The sequence below is a fragment of the Corvus brachyrhynchos genome, unplaced genomic scaffold (assembly GCF_000691975.1).
Source record: "Corvus brachyrhynchos isolate BGI_N302 unplaced genomic scaffold, ASM69197v1 scaffold83, whole genome shotgun sequence".
In the NCBI taxonomy this organism is placed as follows: domain Eukaryota; kingdom Metazoa; phylum Chordata; class Aves; order Passeriformes; family Corvidae; genus Corvus; species Corvus brachyrhynchos.
Genome location: NW_008238464.1, coordinates 1,789,099 through 1,813,554, shown reverse-complemented (window position 1 = coordinate 1,813,554; position 24,456 = coordinate 1,789,099). Strand labels below are relative to the sequence as shown.

General features: G+C 42.9%; 1 protein-coding gene across 1 annotated transcript in view; it reads left to right on the top strand.

Annotated features, from left to right (window-relative positions):
* AFF3 (AF4/FMR2 family member 3) overlaps positions 1-24,456 on the top strand; it is a 316,401-nt gene that overhangs the window by 229,051 nt on the left and 62,894 nt on the right. The window contains exon 9 of the mRNA XM_017736969.1: positions 13,863-13,903. Coding sequence (XP_017592458.1) covers positions 13,863-13,903 — 41 coding nt within the window. The remainder of the gene's footprint in view (positions 1-13,862; positions 13,904-24,456) is intronic.

Here is a 24,456-nt window from a genome sequence, read left to right as displayed (position 1 = left end):
ACGACCCATGCATTCACCAGAGCATATGAGGGCAGTACTGCTCCTGGTTGCATCTCACAGATAGAATGTTGTTTTCTGTCCTGGTTTTGGCTGGGATGGAGTTAATTTTCTTCCTAGTAGCAGGTACAGTGCACTGGTTTGGTTCAGTGTGAGAACAACATTGATAACTCCCTGATGTCTCTGTTGTTGCTGAGTTTACCTTGAGTCAAGGACTTTTCAGTGTCTCCTGCTCTGCCAGTGAGCAGGTGCACCAAAAGCTGTGGGGGCCCATGGCCCGGACAGCTGCCCAAACGTGCCAAAGGGATTCCCTTCCACAGAACATCATGCCCAGTACATAAACTGGGGGAAGGAACTGGCTAGGAGGAACCAATCACTGCTTGGGAATTGTCTGGGCATCAGTCATTGGATGCTGGGCAATTGTATTTTGCATCACTTTTTTTGAATTTATTTCTCTCTTCTTGTTGTCTCCCTTTTCACTGCAATTATTATTCTTATACTATTATTATTTTTTTCATTTCAACTGTTAAACTGTTCTTATATCAACTCACAAACTTTATTTTTTCTGCCTCTCCTCCCCATCCCACTGGGGCAGGGGGAGTGAGAAAGTAGCTGCATGGTACTGTTGCTGGCTGGGGCTAAACCTTGTTTCAGTCATGGGTAACTAGAGTATCTAGATGGGTAGGCTGGATGGGTATCTAGACTTCTGAAATTCAGGATCTTAGACAAATAATTTTAGGTACATAGGCATAAAGTTCTTCCAGGATTTTCTTTAACTTTTGTTATTAGATGTCTCTATTTTACAATATTTTCCAAACAACAGGTAAATCAAAACTTTTTAATATTTATACTAAACCATTGTTTCATCTATTTTGAGCAAAGCTTCTTGGTGTTAAGAAGATTCAGCACATAGATTCAATTATTTACATATTTATACAATTTCTTTTTGTTTAACATATTTCATCCTGAAACACTTCACATTTAATTACTCTTCCTGCTTGTCTAGATGGCTTAAAATACAGCTCATAGACAGCACAGGGCAAAGTAAAGTGAGGGATGGAAGGGATGTCTGAAGAGTAACAATAGCAGACCAAGGTGCCATGATGCTTGCAGCCAGGGGCTGGGTGATAGGGAGGCACAAGCTGCTGGCCAGGAGAGATGTCCTTCAGGCAGGGAGAGAGGATCCTGAGTAATGGGTGTCAGAGTGAAACAGGCTGAGAGAGCCTGAGAGAAAAAATTCTGGTTTGTGTCATAGCACGCAGAAAAGGACATGTGAAAGTGTTTATGGTGCATAAAGAACAAGTAGGTTTAGGCAGAGGAGGGATTGTGGAAAAGTCCTGCCCATCAGGCAGGCACACATGGACCTTTGGTTTAGCACTGTGACTTGTAATTATTGACATCTTCTGTGTGCTCGTGTGCTACACAAGCTCTCCGCTCAGTCACCAGGGCTCCAAGATGCAGCTGATGCAGGCTGGGTCTTTCACCTCAGTGCTCAAGCGAGCTCTGCAGAGCCAGGACAGAGCTCACCAGCCATGCAGCAAAGAGCAGGGCTGAGATCCCATTACTCACTTCTAATCATCACAGGACCTAGCGTGAACAACCTTTGGAATTTACTTAGTTATTTGGTCCCCTTTCCTAGTCACATGTTTTTCCTAACTTGACTCTACAGACAAAAAACTCCCAGGGGCACAGGCTGGCTCCTGCTTTATGAAATGCTTTGTAGAACCTCAGCTGAGACCTGCAGGTTTGCTTAATGAGCAATCCTAAATAAATATACCTGCTGGAAAAACAAAACACTACCTTTCCATCCACCTAGCAGGATATAGACACAACAAAAGAGTAACACAGACTCTTTCTTCCAATAGCTGCTCAGATGGACCTGTGTTTAAATGTCAGCAGGAGAACTCATTTCCTTTTACTTCCTGACTCAGAGGCTCTTTAATCTTGTATCTCCTGAGCTCAGGAACAGGAAAAAAAAGAAATCAGAGATGAATGAATAGGAACAGTACATGAGAGATTCCCAGATATTCCTCATGTAATAAATTAACCTCTGAGCAATCAGACTTATTCAAGAAGTCCAGTTTCTCAAAGAGCTGAAAGTGAGCTGTACACAAGCTGGGAAGCTTTTAATTTTCTGATTTCTAAATGGGGAAGTTTAGGGGGAAAACTTTGCAGGAGATTTTGCATTTATGTCTGAAATTGCCAAGCAGCGAATGGGAAGTTTCTGAAGTGGTGCAAAGGGGGGACAGGTGTTTCTGTGCTCTCAGGGCTGTCATTTGGAGTGCTGTGACCAAACCAAGGAATGTGAGCCATGGATGAGGGAGGCCAGATGCAAGGCAGAGACATGATTAAAAGCTTTGAGACTGCAGTGGGCAAAGCATTCCCAACCCTTCCCTCAACACCAGCTATTAAGGCAGTGAGATTCACAGACCCAGGAGAAGCCAAAGAGGCTGGGTTTGAACTGAGTATGCGTGTGCCCACAGTAATTACATTATCCACACATATTAATCTCGTAATTTTAATTACATAAATGTATTTTTCCTCTTTAATGAGCATAGTTTATCCATTTAAACTGATCGTTTCAATTTTACAGGCAGTGATCATAGGATCTTATATGCAGAGAGAAAATTTCCTGTTGGCATATTTTACACCACACAGATTGAAGAAAATATACTTTTTAATCCCCAATCAATATCTGAAGAGCATGCAATTAGCAGATACCAAGGTAGTTAACATAAATCTGCAAGTTAAAGAGCCAATTCACTCTGATTTATAACACATAGAGTAATAATTTCATCATCGTCTCTCCCAGAAAGCATCTGAAGCTTTGTAGCATGAAGATGTCAAAACTGTACTTAAGATTGTTCAGAGTACTGAATTGTAGTGGTTATTGCCTTTTGGTTCTTTGAAGTGTTGCATAGCACATGAAATAGTCCCCATTATAATACCTTGCTCTTCTCCGTAGAGGTCACTGGATAACTTAAATCAGTCTTGGGTGAAATATTAAAAGGAGATTGTCAATTGTAATATGAACAATTCTCTTTTTCCCCCCCTTACTTGTCCTTTTACAACATGAACATTTTGTAATAGAAAGGAGTTCCTTTAAGGGGAAAAAGATCCCTGGCATCATTTGTGCAATTCATGTCAATCAATAGCCAAATAAATTAACTGACTGGTACGCATACATGGAATAATAATCTAACATATTTTTGCAACCCAAGCCTGCTTCCTCGTATGCATTTTTTTTGCACAGGATCAGGTTGGTTGCCGCTGAAGTTTTGTGGCTGTGAAAATTTATTACCCACAGAGTCAATCTGCATTCTGGCTGCCAAGTCTGAATAAATAGAGTCATTGTGCTTGTCTGGAATATGTAACCAAAGTTCATGGAGTCAGCTTGACTTTCACATCCCATGAGATTCATAAAAGCCAACACCCTGGTATGTGCTCTTGATTCCTGCCAAAATTTAGTAAAATCGTATAAACAGAAGTTGAAGAAGCAATCAGAACACACTCTGAGGGACATGGCTCTGCACTCTAGCCCCAGCTGATCTCAAAAGGGAAGACACAAGTTTTTTCTTTTCAAAGCAAAAAATAGTATGGCTACTCTCCTGTGGCGGCAGGTAACTGCAGGGGCTGAAAATCCCCCCCTCTCAGAGTGCACAGGGAAGAAGCAATCAATCCTCTCAGGTTCCTTAATTTTGCTCATGTGCCGTGTACTGAAGGAAGAGATCAGGCAGCATTTGCCTGCAAGTGGCCATCCTTCTCAAGAAAGCAAACCCAGCCCCTCCACAGGCAAGCCAAGACAAACAGAAAGCCTTGTCATTTCACAAGAGACCTCGGGGAAGAGCAGTCTCAGAAAGTTCACAGCTTTAGCACAGTAAAATAAAAAGTCTTGTCAGCCTGATCTGGCTCGCCACCCAAGCCCCACAGGGTGATAGAAGCCCACCCAGCCCGGCGCCCTCCTGGGCATCTTGGGGTTGCCTCCCACCCACGGCAGCCTAGGGACAGTTGGGGTGGGCTGCTGGCCCTGGGGGACCTGTCCATGCTTCAGCATCACCCTGTCATGGTCAAGCCATAAAAACTGATGCTGAATCAAGTTACACCCGTAGCTCCCGTGGGAACATGGGTGCCTACGTTTCTTTCCCATCATGTATGTGCTGAGTGTTGCCAGGGTGCATCGCTGGAAATGCATCTTTCTGGTAAGACTGTCTGCAGCACAGGCATTTAGGACAAGCCAAATCTGTCATGACATTGCAACAGAACAAAAGTCGATGCTCGATGGCAATTGGTGTGGGACTTTTCACTTCTGGATACGGAGTGACAATCAACAAAAACAGGATAATTATCCTGAAATGAACAGTCATGCATCTACCTTCCTCCAGAAGGAATAATTTCTAGTAGAGTCTTTATAAACAGTACTTCTACATATGAAATGTAATATTTCAGCTAATTTGAAGCCATCTGTAATGAATTTTGAAACAAATTGAAAAAAGAGCAAAGCTTTCTTTCTGTAAGACCTGTTAGGACATCACTTTCCAAAGCCAAAGATCAACTGAGCAGAGCACCAAGGCTGGAACATCTAGAGAAAAGAGTTTTATTGGGCAGGTTGTAACACAACACTGCATTAGCCCTGTTCATTGTTAGAACCATTTTTAGACAGTGATAATTGCATTCACATATGCCACGTCCAAATATTTTAACCACATTAAGTCCTTTTAGTGTTGTGTTCCCTTTTATTCACCTCTTCGTCAGTGCAATACTTGATGTTTGATCAGAAGGGAAAATGAGTGAAAAAGGAGATGAGAATACTCAGGCTTGGAGAAAAATACAGAGCCTGCATCATTTCTGCAAATGAATTTCTCTCAAAAAAAATGCCTTGATAAAGTTGGAGGAAAATATCTTTCTGATGAGAAGTTTCTCACTCCACTGAGCACAGAAGACTTATTTCATGAAGTCTGGCTACATGCAAGTCTGACTGCAACCAAACCCGCACAAATCAGAGATAAGCAAAAGTGGAAAAAATTAAGTTTTGGGTAGAGGAATGGTTGGAACCTCAGGTGATATTTTACTTAATCCAAATGCTCCGTTCAGCCCTCTGTCACTATAATGTGAGTGTGTTTTTAGACTGGAGGAATAGCCACTGTAACAGCCTGACTTAACTTGGGTAAGTCCATTATTTCCTGTGTATTAGAGAAGCAATTCTTTTGGTATCCAACTTAACTAGAATCCAGAGTAAGATTTAAGCCAGCTGAGCCAAGGTTTTTTTTGTGGTTTGCCAGCTCTGATTTTAAAATCTCTGTGACATCTAAATTTGCACTTCCACAAGGCATGACAAGAAGACCAAGATTGCCTCACTGAAACTGTCAGATGAAACAAAATAAGAGCTCGGTCTTGTCCTGCCAAACTTGGCTCATATCACTGTCTATCTTACAAAATCAGATTCTGTGGTTGGCAGGTAGGATCAAGCTCTAAATTTGAATGCCACAACTATGAATGACAGTGAAAAAAGTTAGGGATCAGCTTGGATCTTGGACATGCCCAAAATTTGGGGACATTTAAACATAGCACTTTGATCTGCATGCTTCTCGGTAACAGAACTCTAAAACAGACAGGAAATTAAATTTAAAGTGTAAGGGCATCTTCCTTGTCTCCTCATGTGGATGCTGTGACTAAGCGGAGTTTTAGCTTGGTAAATCTCCAAAGCCTGCCCACTTCCACTCATATCACCTTTTTCCAAAACTTTTTTCTGTATCTCACGTAACATTCTTAACCCCATCTTCTTGAATCTTTCATTAGAACTTTTTCCCCTTGTGAAGTAGAATTACTGTATGAACATCTGTTTTGACTGGCGTGGGAATGTATCCCAGTGCAATCAATTCAGCAGTGTCAGCTAACTTGAGGCATAAAGAAGGATTTCCAGGCTGGATTTTGCTTGTCCCTGTCTCTCATAAGCCTTACAGCCTGTGCACTTCTCCTCCTGCTGCAGAGAGCCCTTGCTGAAGCCAGCCACTGTGCCTGAGTCTTGGTCCAGCTCAAGCCTGGTCACCGAGCTCTGTTTGCCTGCAGGCAAATGCATTCCAGCGTGCCTGCAAGAGAATGGTTAAATAACCAGCAGTCACAAATAATTAGTGCTGTTTGTGACATCACAGCTATTACAAGTTGTTAGAGGAGAAGCACCCCACTTGTGTCTCTCTCACACGTGTGCACACACGCGTGCATGCACACAAACACAAGTCTCAGCCTCTCTAGGAGCTGCCTGCTGCTCCCTGCAAGCCAGAAGGTCAAGCTCACTTCTCTCCCCTTGGCCATTGAGCTCGGGCAGGGGTGATGTCAGCATGAGGAGCTGTGTGAAGGAGATGTGGTGCACAGAGGTGGATGACAACAGAAACAGAGAAAGAGGCAGCTGAGAGCATGTTGGAAAACAAAATGAACTCAGAAGGGGAAAGGGATTAAGGGAATAAAAAAATTAATGAAGAAAAGAAACTGGGGGGAGAAGGACACTATAAAGGGAGTAGAAGTTATATTAGAACATGATGAGAAATAAGTAAAAAGATTCAGAAGCCAATCTATCAAAACTACTGTTTAAGAAAAAGAGACTGAGGAACCATTGCTACAATTTCTCCTGCACCTAGGATGAAAACTGCCTCCTCTGAAGTCAGTGAGAGTTTAACCACTGGTTTCAATCAGCCTAGGGTGTTACCCCTTTCTTTATTTTTATTTCCTAGCACAATCCAAGCAGATACTTGGGTAGTAGCAGATGCATCACAGTTGATTGACATAGCACATCCCTGGGAAGTGCCACCACTGTTTCGGGAATTTAGGCTTGTCTTTCCCCTATTTTCACATATATGGACTTCTCAAAAAAAAAAATCTACTTTAATTTCTGAGCTTTCAGACTTCCCAATAAATCTTTTAAAGCCTGTGGCACAACACTGATAATTCTTGTCTGCGATAGCCTAGGTGCAAGCAGCACTTCAACCAAGTTACTTTTTCCTGGATAAGGAGACAACTTCTGTGGAGACAGAGGAGGTTTTCCAAGGTGACTGCTGATTTGTTTGCAATGACTGAGACTTTCCTACAGTGGCATTGGAAATTAATCATTTTATTAATGTAAAATGACAAGGATTTTTCTTCTGCTCATCTCCACTGAAAAAGATTAAAGTTAGCTCATCTGTGTTGAAACCTTGCATGATTGTTGGGGACAGACTGCAGGAAAAATCTGAGCAGATGCAGGACAGAAGACTCAGCATTTACAGATCTATAAAATTCTCTGTATGGTTAATATCCATGCTGATTATACAGCAATTTGGAGATCCAAATCACTTTACAAGTATTAACTACTTAATACAATGCCCCTGAGAGGTATTTAGGTAGAGCTAAGAAAGAATTATTATCTCTATAGAACTGACAGGGAGACTGTGACTGAGATGCAGCTTGTTTGAAGCCACATGGCAAGTCAGCTACAAAGTCAGGATTAGCACTTGGGTCTTTCACTCCCAGGTGCCATGTTCAAGTCACTAGACTGTGTTGCCCCTGAAGATTAATAAGGATTAATGGGCAAAGCAGAGGAGAAAGAACAATGTACGCCAAGAACATACTAATAAAACTCCAGGGTGAAAAATTAATACCGAGGTGTTGAAAGGCCTCAGAAAAATCATGAAATCCAGAAGGAGTTTTACAGTTTCTTAAAAGATGTGGCTCTGATGATAACCAACTCCAAAATGGGAAGAAAGGGAGACCCCTTTAAGTCTTACAGCCTGTAAATCTTAAATAAATATGAACCAGACAGTGAAAATCACATTCATACATTCATATTGCAAATTTACAGAAAAACACTCAAGCTGCAGTTTACAAGTGATTTTAAATCCCTCAGAAATCCACACTGGAAAGCAATCCTGAAACAAAGCCCCTAGGAACAGTGAGGAGTACAGAATAATGCAGTGAGAGAAGGCATGTTAGGAATCACTTATGATAAATTGCCTGACCTGATCTCCTCGGGCAACTTCTTGTGGCCACAAGATACTCATGGGCATTTAAACAGAGCAAGTCTGTGGGTGCGAGAGGCTTTCATTACTTCTGTTTTCAGCCCTGATGAGCAGCTCTGCACTCTTCAAGGAGAACACTGAAAATTGGAGAGGGTTTCAAGACGAGGGAGAAAGATGCTTAACTCGTTGGGAAAACATGCCCTGGAGCAAAAGATATCCGCACAATGAACTGAGCTTGACTGAAGCAGGGCTGCTGGCTGGCTGGCTTGATCACAGTCTATAAACACCTGTGCCGGGAAGGGAGCTGGGAGGCTGCAGGGCAGCTCTGTCTCACAGGCACAGGTCTAACTTCCAGCAAAAGAAAGTGTTTATAAACTCATCTTAACATGGAAGGTGGAAAACTGTGCATGTGGTTGGACTGAGGTGGGTTCACAACCACAGGATTATCCAGAAGGTTTGCTCTGGGTCCACAACAGCACCAAGATTTGAAGCAGAAAAAAACCACTCTGCAGAGTCCCATCACCCAAGTTAAAGCATGCAGGCAGGTTGTGCTCTTCACAAAAATTTATTCCTGGCTTCACTAGCTTAGGAATAAACTGCATTTAAGCTAAAAACAAACAAAACCTTGTGAAATAAAAACAGAATCAACATGGAAGACATGTGAAGAATGAAATATGAAAGAAGACAGATATAAAAGTGTTTTTCCTGGTTTGGTTCCCAAATGGCAGTATATAGTAATGACATCTTTCCTTAACCCTGGCTTGGAAAAAGTATGTCTACAGCTCATTAACTGCAGTCCAATATAGGGTGACATCCAGCACTCTGGGTGGTTGCTAACATGAGGGCTGCTGACTTAGAGCATAAATGGTTCACTGCACAGTTCCAGGGCAGCACCTACCACCCAAGGAAGACAAACAAGATGCTCTGGAAGCTATGGAATTTACTCATGCACAGGTAGCATGTATTACTTCACTGTCACCAAAGAAATGGTTCAACTTCTCACCACGTGCACACCTGTGCCATCTCAGTGAAGTCTCTGGTGTAGCTTGTGTAACTCCATACAATCACTGTAACTGAGCTCTCTCGCAAAAACAGCAGTTAATCCACAGGACGGGCAAGATGGAAAGCAAAATGTCTGAATCTGCCAACAGCCAGTTTACTGGCTTTGATTTGCCAAAAGTTGCTGTGGGTGAGGTATAGGAAAATGCATCTACAGTCAGCCCACAGTGCCTCCAAGACAGTCTTCCAAGCCCAGCAGAACATACTTCAGTAGTTCTCATTTGTTTCTTATCCAAAAATGCCTGTGAGCCCAGCAGTTTATGAAGCAATTCTTTTGCAACAAATTAAAAAAAGAGGGATTTCTGGGGAGCACTCTTAACACTCCTGGATCTCCATCTCAATAGCTGTATTCAACCCCTTCTGCTCACTGCTCAGTCCCAATTACAATGAGCTAGCTCACTGCTCAGTCCCAATTACAATAAAAGTATTTAATTTCCTCTCTGATTTCCCTTCAACAACAGATTGCAACTTGTCACACTTCAAGCTAATTTTGGTAGCTCATTTAACACACACAGAAACCTGAGTATGTTCCCAAGCTCTGGCTCATTGCAATAAAGGATGGAGAAAGGAGATGAAATCTCTGGAGACTGAGAACCCAACCATGATTACTGCTGGCTGAAAACTTGTTTTGTCCCAGTTGTCTTGGGGTACAGCTAGAATATTTCATGAATGATTAATAGGCTATAGGCAGATCAATGAGAGTCTGCCCGAAATGTATCTTAACCAACTCAGCTGGGGATCAAAGAAGTCTAAGCAGCCAGTGTCCTGTAATTTGCAATTCTTGATGTAGTGAAACAGCATAATTCATACTCATTTACTGTGGCTGGTTTCTCTAGCCCATGTACCTGAGACACCTGAGGGGTTTCTTTTCCCTTCCCTCCTTCCTACTCAGCATGTAAGTTATTATGTGGTGAGTTGGCCTCCAATATCCGTGTTCATATTGAGGAGAACTTTCCTCCGTTAAGTAGCCCCACTGATTCCAAGAACTGAAAATTCAGGATTATGTTCATTGCTGGTTAACACATTCTACCACTTATCAGGAGAATATTAAGCTTCCCTTTATATAAAGCACTTTTTAGTGCTAAGTCTTGGAGATATTAAAATTCTGTTGGCAATATCAAAATTACTTCTTATCCCCAATTTCTATAACCAGCATAGTCACTTACTTCCAGGAATAATAAAGACTGTAGACCATATTCTCAGCTTTCTTGGTGGATGATGAGTTGGCCTCAGTAAAGTTGTTAATGATGTAAAATAAAATGCAAATTAAATAGCACAGTCAAAATGTAGCTATTAAAAAAATAGTCATGTAGGCATTATATGATATGAAGTACCACCCCTTTGCTTACATTGTTTGATAGATAATACCAGCATATTAGAAACATAATAAATCACAAAAAGCTGTTTCTATAGCTGTGAGTTTCTCAAACTATGGGTCATGACCCTCCATGGGGATTCACGAATGAGTGTGAATGGGATCACAAACGGTTAGCAAGAAGTGAGGGCAGATATTTCCACATAAGTTGAGCAGCCCAGTCCTGTGGCAGGGAGTAGAACAAGAGAGAAGACTGTAATTAGTGGCTGCAAGTATTTATACTTGCTAGGAAACTGCTAACTACCTTTAATTACAACAGCTCACTTTCTCCAGGAGAGGGGAGCAATATAGGCTAGAATTAAAATTGCTGGATAGTTGCTAACTGCCTTTCATTGCAGGCAATAGATCTGTTTCTCCAGGGAGGAAGAATAAACTTGCGACTGGATCTTATTCCCCATCATTTAGAAATGGGGCCATTACCAACTCGGGGTCACACAAATATGCAATCAAACACAGTTGTATTTCCAGACCGTATAAGAAAGAAATCAATAGTCTCATTTAGAGAATGTGTGACCACCAGGCAAAGACTTAGGTGCCCCATGCAATCTGCATTGCACCTCAGTGAAGAAGGATGTTTATTAAAGGACTTAAAATGAGAGGGTAACTGAAAAAGTAGAATGATCTCACTGAAAAACACTTGTACATTTCTATGTCATCTGAATCCACTTTCTTGTCCAGAAGGGATCATCTTTCCAAAGCTTTCAGCAACTGGATGCACCAAGATGGAAACTGAAGATTGGCACACTTACAGAGGCTGCAGTTCCACAGTGTCTCCTGGCTCGGTTAGCACACCAAATTGGGTCAACACAAGGGACCTCTCCTCTTCCCTCCTGAGGGCAGCTTTCCTCAAGCCTGGAAGAAAAATTATCCAGCACTTCTTCCTCTCAAAATTAGGGATTTTAGGGAAATACAACAGTGACATGAACCCCACATCCCATATTAGGGGCTTTTAGCATCATCAAAGTTCATGTTTCCTTTCTTGTGGTCTCTGCAATATCCACAAGGCCTGTGACTGCGGAGCAACCTGTCTCCTTCGATGCCTTCTGGCTACCAGAGCCACCATATACCTTTTTCCAGGAGTGCTCTGCAGCTCCGGAGAGGAGTGGACACAATGTCAGGTGGAAGTGACCTTGCTGGTGGACATGACCTTATGTCAGCAGCAAAGGTCTCCACTGCACACTACCCCCCCAATACCATTCCGATTCTCACACTGCACTCTGTGGTGTGACACACTCTCCGTGGGGAAGCAGCTCAGAAAAGGGATCTAGGTTACAAATAACACAGGGGAAATTAAGGGGGGGGGTAAAAAAAAAAGAACAAAAATGAAGGAAAATTGTTATTTTTCAACTGAATCAGTTTTCTAACCTGTTGTACTGCACAACCACATGAGCACCTGGGTGGCCCAAGGCAGGAGTGGGAAACATGAGAAGTGTTTTCAACAGCACTGCCACATAGTGGCTGCATGAGGGAAAGACTGGCCCTGGCTGCTGGTGGGGAGGAAAAGATGACCTGAACGGTGTCTACACAACTTGGCCATGGAAAAGGGCTCAGATAGTGAGAGAGGCTCCTGAGTTTTGCAGACAACGGTGTAACATAGTGCAGGCTTCAGCATGGAAGTTGGGCAGCTTGAAACTCAAAATGGCCATAGCCTCCTGCTAGTGAGAGTGATTAGGCATGGGAGCAGAGGAACTTGTGTTGGCCCAGGGCGTTAAGAAAGAGTTTAAGCCATAAAGCATTCTAAAACCTGAGGTTTGGGTCTCCCCTGAACTTGTGGGCAAGAATGTGTGGTATGACATTGTCCTAAAGAACCCCTTGCAGAGGAGAGAGGAGAAGTGATTCCAGCCCACAGGACTGGAGAGTGGCTGGACTCTTCAAGGCCTGAAGCCAGTGGCATGGATAGTTTTGTATCCAAGAGCATGCAAATAATATGACCTATGGGAAACAGCAAAAAATACCAGACTCACCATATTATTTTCCTAACACTAAAAACAATGTGTTCATGCCATGGGAAAGCTCCTACTGAGCTGCTGGTACCTTCCAAGCCCTTCCCACAGGTTCTCTGTCCACTGCAGCAAGTCAACACTAAGGAAAAACCATCCTGTGAGCTATGCCACTGTGTCTTCTGACAATCTGGTGTGTGATACACATCAAACTACATCTCCCCAGGGAACTCAGGAGGCACAAGTTATTTCAGAAAGTACACAGAGCAGAAATCCTGCCTCCAAAATCAAGTGGAAACTCTTCCCACTCCTGTCAGATCTTTAGGGATCCATTCAGGGGATCTTTTCACACTTTTCTGTGAAATACGATGTAACTGCAGCCACAAGTCAGGTTTTATCAAGTTTTTCCTTGCAATTTGTCAGCAGCGTTTTTGCCAAGCCAAAAGGGTTACCTCCATAGTCTCTGGTGCTGAGCAAGATACCTGTAAGTCATCCAGCTTGTTTGGAAATAGGGATGCAGTCCCCAGCAGGCTGATAAGTCAGGAAGAGCAGTTTCAAAATGTATTTACTGGTAATTGCAATGAGAAAATATACTTTTATTTTCCTGCCCCTTGACTCTCTGTACTGCTTAGCTCTGTGTCCCTTCTGTGCCATGTGAAGCACAGCCTGGACAGGTGCAGCTGGGGATAGGACACTCTGGCCATGTCCAAGTGGAATGGAGGCTTTAAGGCAGATTTTCAAAACATTATGGATTTCATCTTTGCTTAGCAGCTGATTACTGTGCCATGAATCACACCACTTGAAGTGATTGAAAAATAATAATAGTAAAGTGGCAAACTAGCTCAGGGATAGGCTTGGGGGTCCTATTAAACTTGAGAAACTATGATTTCTATTCCCAGACCTGGTGGTTAACACAAGAACAAGAACCATGTTTCCCCACCCCATCCAAAGAGTTGTACTAGGCAAAAACTGAAGAGCAAACCAGCAAAAGGTCAATCCTGTACTGAGTAGGCAAATGTTGCCAGCAGATTAACATGGCAGCACTCATGAAAAGTCTACAGCAGCTCTGGCAAGCTTTGCAAAACTTATAATTCATCGCAAAAGGAACCAAATATGTGACGTTTGTTTCTGTGGAAGAATGGGAGGAGACTAATGGTAAAGGAGAAGGAGTGGGAGTGTGGAAGCGGGGAGAGGGGAAAGCAGAAAACCGAGTCCTGGCGAGTTTTCAGGGACCTACAGAAAAAATTGTCTAAATAGAGTAGTTCAGACCTCAAATACTGTGTGGTGCTTTGACAATCTTCTGGGTTTTGGCATTTTAAACAAAGTGTGTTCTTACATTTACTAGTCTGGAATGTCCATTTGACTATAGACTCTCTGCTACTTTGCTCATACTTTAGCATTTTGGACATGTGACAAAAATGTGTGTAACGCATTTTTTAAAGTGTTGATTGTGCTCATAATTTTCAAGTCAGAATATAAAATAAACATCTCTGCCCTTTCTTCCAGCAGGCAGCACAGAGATCTGCTCTCCGCGTTCTATCTGACAGGTACATTTTGTCATTTTTATGAACTATAAATTGCTTTATGAAACGTTGAGCCCTATTTATTGTGGCATATAACTCATAATCGGATTTTGTCCCCAAAGTATCTGTGAACTGGGATGTTAAACATTTTGCATGCTTGGATTTGTCATGCATGTGTAGAGTTTATTACTGCAAAAATCACAGTCTTGTTGTATTTCATACAGAGTATGCAGAATCCCTTGTTGTGATACCAAACGAGAGATAAGAAACTTACTGGAGAAGGCATGAATGATGCAGTAAATTCTGAGCTTAGAGTTTGCTGAGATATATCTGAACTCATTTCTCAGCAATAAGTACTTCATTTATTCCGGGATGTTCTCTTTTGACTTTTTCCAAGTCCTTTCCCTGGGAATTATTCTTCCTTTGATGAGATTCTCTGTATGTTTTATGCACAAAAACAATGCCCTTTTTTACCCCTTAAGTTTTAATGGATTGGTATTTTGGAGGAATTTAATTAATTTTTTCACTTCTTCTGGAACTGCAGCAGTGCTCCAGGCAGATAAGCAGGGGACCAAATCCTTAGTGTTCAGGTTTTACTCAGCTCTTTTTCAAGCAAAAATCTATTAACTTCAATGGGAAACTTGCCTGAGTGAGGAATTCAGGATTTGGGCCATAGTAAATGTTATAGTTGGGTTGTAGGTCTGCACAGGTATTTACCTTAAATGACTTTTATGAAAGAGGATTGATTGAAATATAAGGTAGCTTTCTAAGACGGTTCTGATTTCTTTTCCAGTTTTGGGAAAGGGGGTAGGGAAGGGGGAGGAGACACTGTACATTTTAGTGCCTGTGAAAAAGAACTAGCAGATTTACATTTTTCCACAAATGAGGTACTGTGTCATGCAGGCTGACACAGAGTAAATTTCCCCATGCCTTGTTGGCAGCCCCCTCTGCTCCGTCTGGCCCCCAGCCCCCCGCCTCCCTGGGAATAAGCGGTAATTGACTCTGGAAGCCAGCTCAGGCCAGGATTTCTCCAGAGCAGAGCCTGTCACTTAGGCTGAATTATATGTTGTGCATGGATGAATAACATTTCTCTCTGCTTGGAGGCTAAGATGGCCAAAATTATCAACCTTCCCTCCCCAAGTTTACAAACAGCGTTTTGTTTAGAATTTTTTGCCCCCCTTTAAGGAAAAAAAATCCTGAGTGAAATGTATGGGATGTGGGTGAAATTGCTGGCACAGTTATAGGGCACAGAAGTATTTGCTGTAACTGGAATGAATGCAAAAAGAAAGTGGAGTTGGAGTCAAAAGAAAGTGGAGTTGGAGTCAGCATCATGCCCCTCTCCCTGGAGGTGTGCAAACTCACCCCAAGGCAAAGCAGATTTTGCACTTGGTGGGGACAATACCGTGACCAAAGGAAACATGGGAATTTTTTTCACAGCATCCTCCCCCTGGGCTGAATGAGGAACATTCCTGCAGGAGTGCCCCTGGAGGTAATTAACAAGCCCCAAACCCCACAGTTTGATTTCTGTCTCCCCTGGAAAGAAAAGTGGTGGTGATGGATCAATGTTCCCTACCTCATCAAAGATGGTGAGGGAGCTGGGTGCAGGCTGGCCTCATCCAAAGGGCAGAAGGGCCTCAGTATTAATAACCATCACACCTCAGATTTAGGATTTATGACCAAATATTTCCCTGTCTGCCCCTAAAAGCATGCTCAGGGTCTACAGCTTTCCAACCTGCTCTGCAAATATTCAGCTGCCAGGGCACCCTCCTTCCCCTGCCTTCTGGAGGGGGTGCTGGGAAGGCTGGGGGTGCACCCTGGGGGTTTGCCTCCCTGCCACCCATGACCTCACTGCAGCAAGCAAATGGGAGGGCAGGGGGCCAAAATCCCACACTGTGACAGCAGTTTCTGTCTCCTCTTGGCTAGAGTGAGGATGCCTGTGATACTGCTGCTCATTAGTTGTGTCCCAGTAGCAACTCAGAGCTCCCAGTCACACACCAGCACTTCCCAGCAACAAGGGAGATGGCAGCTTACTATAAAGCTTTCAGTAATTTTGCCCTTTTTTTTTTTTTTTTTTATATTCTCCAGCAGTTCCTGCTGCAGTTCTTGCTTTCAGGTTCTAGTAAAGAGGTAACAATTAGCTAAACTAAAAGAGGAGAAAAAAACTAAACAAACAAAAAAGAGAGTTTTTAAACCTAGCCATTGACTTCTGTAGTGCATTGCACTCAGTCTTGTTTTCAGAATGACACAGTAACCCCCAGCAGATTTATGTGCAAACACAAAGATTAGTGACCCAGAAGCTTGACTGAAACAGCTTTTCTGCTTCCAGAAGACAGGTTGCTCTGCACATGCACTCACTATTTTGTCAGCAAAGATGCACTGGCCCCATTAGCTTTTCATTCTCTCATGAAAAGCCCTCGGTGTTTATTCAGTACAGCTTGGTTTTAATTTTATTGTGCTCTTCAGTAAAGTGGTCAAACTATACAGATAACTCACTTTCTGGGACAGAGAAGAGCAAGAACTTAACTCATATGCCTTAATGGTATAGTGCTGGCATATTTTCAATTGTCTGACTCCCATATCCACTGCCTGAATAGCTTTCAAATGAAGAAAAATTCCTGTAACTAAAATATTCAGTGTGTTCTGTTGTTATTTAACAGTAAGCAGTGTGGTTAAGCCAGGTCTTAAACCTGCTTAATCCCACTGAGCTAAATAGATTTTATTATTGACTCCCATGGTTCCAGAACTCTGACCTTAAGGCTGAAGTTAAAAGCTAATTTTTTTTGCAGTCTGTTCCACTAACCCAGAAGCTCTTGCTTGCTGGATACATTTGCAATAGAGAATGTCCAGCTGTAAATTACAGCTGTTTGCAATCCTACCCAAACACAACACTCATTATTATTCTTTTGTTCTTTTTCGGCTGAAAAGCCCACCATGAGGGAGACCGTACAGTACTTAATCCACACATTAAATTTATTCGCAGCTCATATTCATGTGCAAGATAAGATTTTCCATGAAGTCAAGATTTACAGTGGTCCTAGGGCACTTTTACTCCCCTGGTTGCTTTTAATTCTCTGTGCCGGAGTGTAGGCCAAGTGGGTCTGCTGAAGAGTTTTAAACACTTGGAGGAAACTGCTGTACCACTGCTGAATTTCCTCTCTGGTTGTAACAAGGGAAAGACAAGTCCTTTGCTGAGTGCTTGGGTGGTACTTGGGAGATGTGCTGACTTCACAGCCACAGTCTGCTCTCCTTTCTGTGTACTTATACTGGAGGATGCAGGCAAAACCCACCAGCTCTGCCCATAAAAATCTCAGCACAGGCATTTAAGGTACAGGCAGAGCTGAACCCACTCATCGCCCAGCCCCCCCCAGCTGATAAGCCCTGAAAAGAGTCCAGCTCAATAGCTTACACTCAGCACCTGCGTGATACATATGTGTCGTCCAGACCTGAACTGTGAAGCACGGGCTATGATAAACCTTTTAGATTTACCAGCTTGTGCTGTTCACAGAGTAGGCATCTCAGCACCAGCATCCATTTGTCAGTGGAGACAAGCCCCATTCATGATGGCTGGTGAGCTTCACAGCCTGTCTTGACCTTCAGTCTGGGCAGGAGGGATAGTGCTTTGCACTCCCATGTAACCATGCCATGCCGTTGGTTAGGACACCAAAATGCAGGCTGTACCAGAGATGAGGTGGTTTACCCTGATGGGACTGGCCAGTAGCACTTAGGATCCTGAAAGGCAAACAAAATTTTCCCCTTCCCCTCTGGAGAAGTGAAGAGTTTGGGGAGCTGAGAAACAGCAGAGCCTCACATCTGTGGGGAGAGACATTTGCAAGCAGAGATGCTGCTGCACTGCCTCTCATGGCTGCATGCATGCATTTAGCACTGAGGTGCAAGAGAAATCAAAAAGGTTGACCTCAGACAACCCAGTCCCTTCCCCTGAGATTGTAAGCAGCCACAAAATTGATGATTAGTCCAGCAGGATGTGTAGCACAGCTCTTCTTCAGACAAAGCCACACTGAGATACACTATTTGTGTTAGGAGGCCTGGGGAGGCACTGCCTGTAAAATATTAAAGCAACAGTAAGAGGCAATGTAGATTTTTAATAGATCACTTAGGGCAGGCAAGGCAGCTGTCCAAGCAGCCTTAAAACTTTTTGTGGAAGGAGACAAAGTTTTCTTGTTCTCAGGTATCTGCTTGAGCTGTGATTATGCAAAGCACTTAAACTTGTGATACCCTAAAGTAAGTAAATAGTCCAGTGGCAGCTAGCAAAAATACTCATGTGCTTCATGTCGCTCACATACTTACTGTTTGTGTTGGACTGATGTTTTCGATAACATCGCCTTTCACACCGTGAGAGTCCTTCACATGAGAAGCTACATCATGATGTCAGCTTATCAGTGAGTGACTCAGCTGGCAGGCTGGCCAGAAAGGCTTCATGCGGCAGCATTGTGCAATCAGTGAGAGCCGAGGGGAAGCCTTGGCTTGGGACAGCTGATCTGGGTCCCAGCAGAGAGTGACGGAACTGAGATCACAGGCTCCACAGGAGTCAAAAAGGTTGGCTGGAGAAGAGCCTACGCGCACAGTGCTCACTGCCACAGAGGCAGACACGCAGCTCTCACTGTTAGCACATTGCTTAAACTTCCTGGATTATCCTTGAAAGGAAAAAGAGAATACCTCTGAGAGAGAATATATGGATTTATCATTTATGTCTTACATGAAAGCTTGGCTGTTTGGAAATGCTGGTGTCTCACACTTGCATCCCCCCCTCCTGCCCTCCGCCCCAGTATAGAGCAGCTGCTCCTTGGAATGGTCTAGAGTTTCTCACAGAAACTGCTAGTTCTGCTAGTCACAGAACATGGAGGTGGAAGACTAATGATACATATTGTATATAGGATACTTTTCCCAGTATTGGAGAATGTTGTGAATTAGTGAAAAAGGGCTTTAGAAGAAGAGTCTGTGTAGACAGCTTAGAGTGAAAAGGAATAGGTATCTCTGTAAAACTGGGACTCCATTTCCCTCTATTTAATTTGTGAGCAAGACCTGTAGCGCTCACTTTTTTGCTGCTGGATGTTTTCTCATACCTTGACTATTGTTGGTATTTATTTAGAATTGTTCTACCATAACACCAAAGATGTGATGCGGATGTACTGCTGTGTGAGAAGGTGGAGCAGAACTGTCCCAGGGAACTGTAACAATTTTGAGCCCTACTAAATACTGGAATTCCTTTGATGTTTAAAGACAGAAAAAGAAAAGTTAAGATGTATTTTTTTCTTCAAGGACATGATAGTGTTTTGCTATCATGGGAGCCAAACATTTCCCACCTCCCTATGGGCAAACTTGTGCATTTGCTCCCCAAAGATATCTGGGAGAAGACAATCAGTTCGTGTTCCCAGAAACGTCTGCATTTTGAAAAAAATATCTATCTGCTAGAAGAAAGGTCTGACTAGTAATTTCTCACATATTTTCTTTGACTTCCTTGGTCTTTTAAGAAACATTGTGAGTATAATTACAGCGTGAATGTGGAAGGTAAAAATGCAAGGTGTAGGTCTGCGGTCTTTCACATATTAGTAAGAAGAAAACAGGTCCCATTTCTGGCTGGCAGCATGAAGAATATGCAAAGTGCTATTGGGAAGAAGAGTGTATATGTGTGCAGCATATGAAGTGCCTCAGCATATGATTAACCTCACCGGGTATGTAGTAAATAGTAGATAACTGTGATCAAAAAAGTATTCATGTGATTTATCAAACTGAGCAACTGTGCATTTTGCAGTGAAGCAGGAGGTCAATCCTGAAATCTAGGGCAAGTAGAGCAATAGGAAATTGCAGGGACTAAGAAGTTAATCATACTGTTGGACTGCTTCCATCTGGTTTTGAAAGACGGAGTCAGTACAGTGCTAGCGAGGATGCTTCACAGCAACAGATCAGGAATTAATTTTTTCAGCAAATCTTCAGCTATCATTTGTGGTAACACAGGCTTATAAAAATGTAATTTAATTTCTTCGGAATAAATCACATAGGACAAGAAGTGTGAGAGTGTTTTTCTAATGTGTGTATCTGAGGAAAATTTAAAAAGTGTGAGAGTAGGAGAAACAGGAACAATCCAAAAGGAAACAAACATTAACAATATAGAACCTGGGAGGCATGTGTGGCTATCCTGTTAAATTGTGCACATAATTTTCTTTGAAAAATCAGATTGCAGTTGGGAAACTTCTACATTTTTATGACTCTTGGAGGCATAATCTTGTCTAACCTGTCTGTCTATCTTCATAAATGTGGATAAAAGGAGCACTGACCTAAAGTTTTATGGAATTGATGCTCTGAACACCATGTCCATATATCATGAGTGTGTAGCTATAGGCAGTGAGTTTGTTAATGAATTCTGTTTTCCTTGTTATCAATACTACTTGTGATATTTCAATGAGATTTGAACACTATGCTCCCTCTGGGCAATAAAAGTCCCCCTAGGCAACGAACCTGTTGTAAAACAAGGGATTTTAACCCTGAAAGTAATTCTTGTAGCTAAAACTTGCTTCATTCAAAGAGGTGGGAGAACAGTTAGTTGATAACATTATGCCTTTCTTACTTCAGCAGTGGGATAAGAGAACAGAGAGCCCTATACTAGGAGTGACATATTGTGCTATTTTTAGTGCTATGCTGCAAAAAGTGAAATGTTCTAAATACATTTGTATCTATTTCCTGGCAGTCTGATGAAAGACAGCTCAGGTTTACACAGCACCAAGAGCAGGAAACTGGTGGCCGCGCTGTTCACACAAATCACCACTTTCATTACCACTTTATTTTAAGAAAAGCTGAAAATTCATAGCAAGCAGTAACACCTCAGCCTGGTCCAGTTACATGGCACAAGTTTGGGACTTATGACCCCTGTGTGCTTGTGAATCGTGTCCTAGCTGTAGCTCAGGGAGTCTCTGGAGCAGGTGCAGCAATGCAAAGGAGAAATCTCAGTTCCCTCTGAGTGAGGCAGCAGTCCATGCAGCAGATGGAAGGAGATCCCCCCTTCAAGCTTTAATCGTTCAGTAATCAGCGAGGCACAACAGGGCTTTCTGGCATCAGCTCCATGGATGATGACATGCTTGCTCCAGTTGGTTTTTCCTGCCTTCCTGCAAAGGTGGTTTAGAAATCTCAGCTAAATTTCTGGGTTTGCCTTTGTCCCTGGTAAGGCTATCTGCCTTCTGTATTTTTTAATTTTAGATTCAAGAGCATTTTCTCCTTGCGCTTGCTTTTGTTCTGACCCCGGCAACAATGGAAGCAAAAAGGAAAGGGGAGACTGGTTTGCTCAGGGGAGAGCAGTCAGGTTCTGCAGGACGCCAGTGCCATGAAAAAGATATGTTTGTGCCCAGGATGGGCAAGGGATTCCTCAGAACAGTGTCTTCATGAGGCCCCAGTGGAGACAACACACAGTCTGTGCTTTGGCTGGCCCTTTGTTCTCTGAGGGGTGAAGAGGATACTACACAGATGCAGAACTGTGTCCAGTTTCCTTGCAGGCAAAAAAATAGGATGAGTCAGTACAAAGAATGAGGTACCCTGTGATTTCTCCGTGGGGATTAGTTGTGGCTGAAGCAGGCCTGAAATGCTCCTGCAAGGAGTCACATTGCTGTGATCTGAGATACTTTGCTCCCCCATGCAGTCCCATCCAGATGTCTCCTCCTTTTTTTCATGACTGCCTCGATTTTGATGTAAGTCGCAGGAGATTTTTATCCTTTCCTCTCCCCTTGGAAAAGTATTGGATTTATTCTACCATTGAGGAATGGTTCATACTGTTCTAGGTTTCTTGCATTTCAGTGAAAGGAAATGTTTGAACAGCCTGGGTTTTCTCCCAAAGAAAAACTGGAGCATTTGTGAAATTAAACAAAGCTCTTAGGATGGAACAGCTTTTTACCACTTAGCTATTTCACATATGCTGGTGTGAAGGGACAGCAGAAGTCCCGTAGGGCACTACTAGCTCCCCAAGACCCTCACTGGGAACTTGATGAGCAGGGAAAGTGTTCAGGCTCTGGAACCATTGAAACCTTTTTGATGTAAACTGAGACCAGAAATCTCAAATGGCTCATTTTCTAAAGTTACAAGTGGTTTTTTTTGCTCACTCAACATTTCCAGGGAGTCTGTCTGGTGACTTTTTCTTTACAAATTACCAGACCAAGCACTTTCTGCTTTATTTTTCATTATTATTGCTTTCTTTTGAGGTTGTTTCATGGGTAAATTCAGAATTGGAGGGCTTTGTTCCAAATTGGAATGGCATGAAATTTCAAATTCCTTCTCCGAATGGAAGACCTTCCTTCTCTCAAGGACTGTATTTATAGTAGGCTGCCCTTTTTGCAGTCAGAGAGGGGCCAGATCATATTATGACTGTTTGCTCTAATGTGTTTTTAACTTAGAAGTAAAATTAGGCCTGGATTGAAACTGGGTGTAAAAAGTCTAAGTTCAGACATTGCATTTCTATAACCTGAAAATGTTATCATTTTGAAAGGCAGAAACAAATAGAAATTATTTAAATTAAATCAGGTATTTTTCCATGGGGTGTGATATAAATATGACACATGCTTTCTTTAATATGGTCTGCAATCTTCCATCATTTTAGCCAAAAAGAAAGTTGTTTATTTTAAAGGTAGGTATTTTATATCTAACAAAATTTACTTTGCATAGCAGTGTATCTTCTGTGTTAGATTGCTATCAAGATTTTAAAGTGTTTTTTCGTTCTTGACTCAGGCACAGAACTCTTTTTCATGGCAGGACACTGCCTCTCACCCACACATTCACACAGAAGAGGCCCTTCTCTGTGAAAAATTAGCAGACAAATAATTCACAAATAGCTCTCACTTATTACTTACTGGCACAACCAAACATAACTGCTCTAAATGAACAGTTTGGCAAATTAAAAAAAAAAAAAAAAGAAAAAACAAACCCCAGAACAGGGGAGCGGGGTTAAAAATCCCATGATTCTGATTTAATAGATAAAAATCCCCCCTTGAAAAGTCCTAGAGACCTGCCAAGTAAATTTCTTGCTTTGCAATGATCCTTTCAGACACTTTAATATGCTTTTTCGAGGACCTGCTGTGGCCCTGGTGTCGTGCATACCCAGGGAGGCTTGTATTGTTTCATGTCTAAGAAGGTGATGCCTGCTGGCGGGGAAGGTGCTGGTTAGGGGGCAGCTACACCCTGGTTCCTAGCAGCCCTGAAGGACTTTGCTTGTCATTCCCATCTTCCTTTTCTTCCTTCCTACATTCCTTTTAGAGGGAAAAGAGGAAAACCAGACATGCAGCCTCTATCATGCATCTTCCCCCACGTGGCCTCAGATTTCCATGATTTTGGCTAAGTTTCCCAAGGGGACCTTGTCTCAGAGCCTCTCTGTTTGCATATCATGGACCCTTGCTGTGTTTCGTGCCCAGGCTGCCCCTTCCCCATTCTTCAAAACCACCCTGACCCCACTGGGGTGCCTGGAACCCTCCCTGGAACCCCATCTCCTACCAGTCTCCTCCAGCTGCCCCAGTGTAGCAGGAGCCAAGCCCCTCTGGTTTGCAGTGTCATGAGTGCAGCCCAGTGGAGGGTACCCAAGCATCACCCACTGCTGAAAGGTTGATGGGGACCCCATCACTGGAGGAGGACAGTGGAGAAACAGCTGTGGTGAGGGCCAGCCCTGTTGCCTTGTTTTGCAGCCCCAGGGACACCGGCACGTTCCTTTGGCTGAGACGGGTGGGACACAGCCCAGCTGGGCAGCAGCAGGGCCGGCACTGCCACCCATCCAGCCAGGGCTGCCCTCGGCTGCCGGCCCCACAGTGGGGCAGCCACGCCATCAGCTGGCCATGACGGGTTCTGTCTGCTCCTTGAGTCCTCGCACTCAACCCCCCGCAGTAACCATCACGCTTTCCCTCCTAATAATGCCCTCGAATACTGATTTCCTGAAGCTACTTCTTTAAGGTCATGCCGTCCCTTTTTCTAAAACTTAATAAGCTTGATACTGACCATGTGGAGTTAGAGTGAGTTTGTAAATATTTGTATCTTCAGTATTATTTCTTTGATAGCAAACACTAGGACAATAATTCCCACATTAAAAGGGCTCTTGGGGAGGGTTTAGGAACTCTGGCCAGGCAAAAATAGTTGCCTGAAGGAAGAGGAAAAACCTTGGAGAATTACCAGACTCTTTTTTTAAATTTTGAGACAAATGGACTTTTCAAACTTTGCCCTGAAAAGAGATCTGGTCATGACCTACTATAAATCTCATATGGCCATTTAAAACCCCACAGTGCTCTGGTTAAACAGCATTGCACCAGACAAAACCTCCAGGGCATGGGGACATTGCTGCGGTTTTTCCTTTTCAAGCTTGTATATTGTCCCCATAACATATTGCCAATGTTCACAGGACCAAATGAGACTGTGGCCTTTCTTTAATGTACTCAGAGCTCTTGTGTTGAGAGCCTGTGAGGTCAACAGGAAAACATGGAATGAAATCTCAGCTGAATATCGGTCTTTCCCAGGCTTCCTGGCAATTTCCAACTTCTCACTCTTTTGTTTTCACTTAATAAGATAGAGCTTGTCTCGCGCTCAATTAAAAAAAAAAAAAA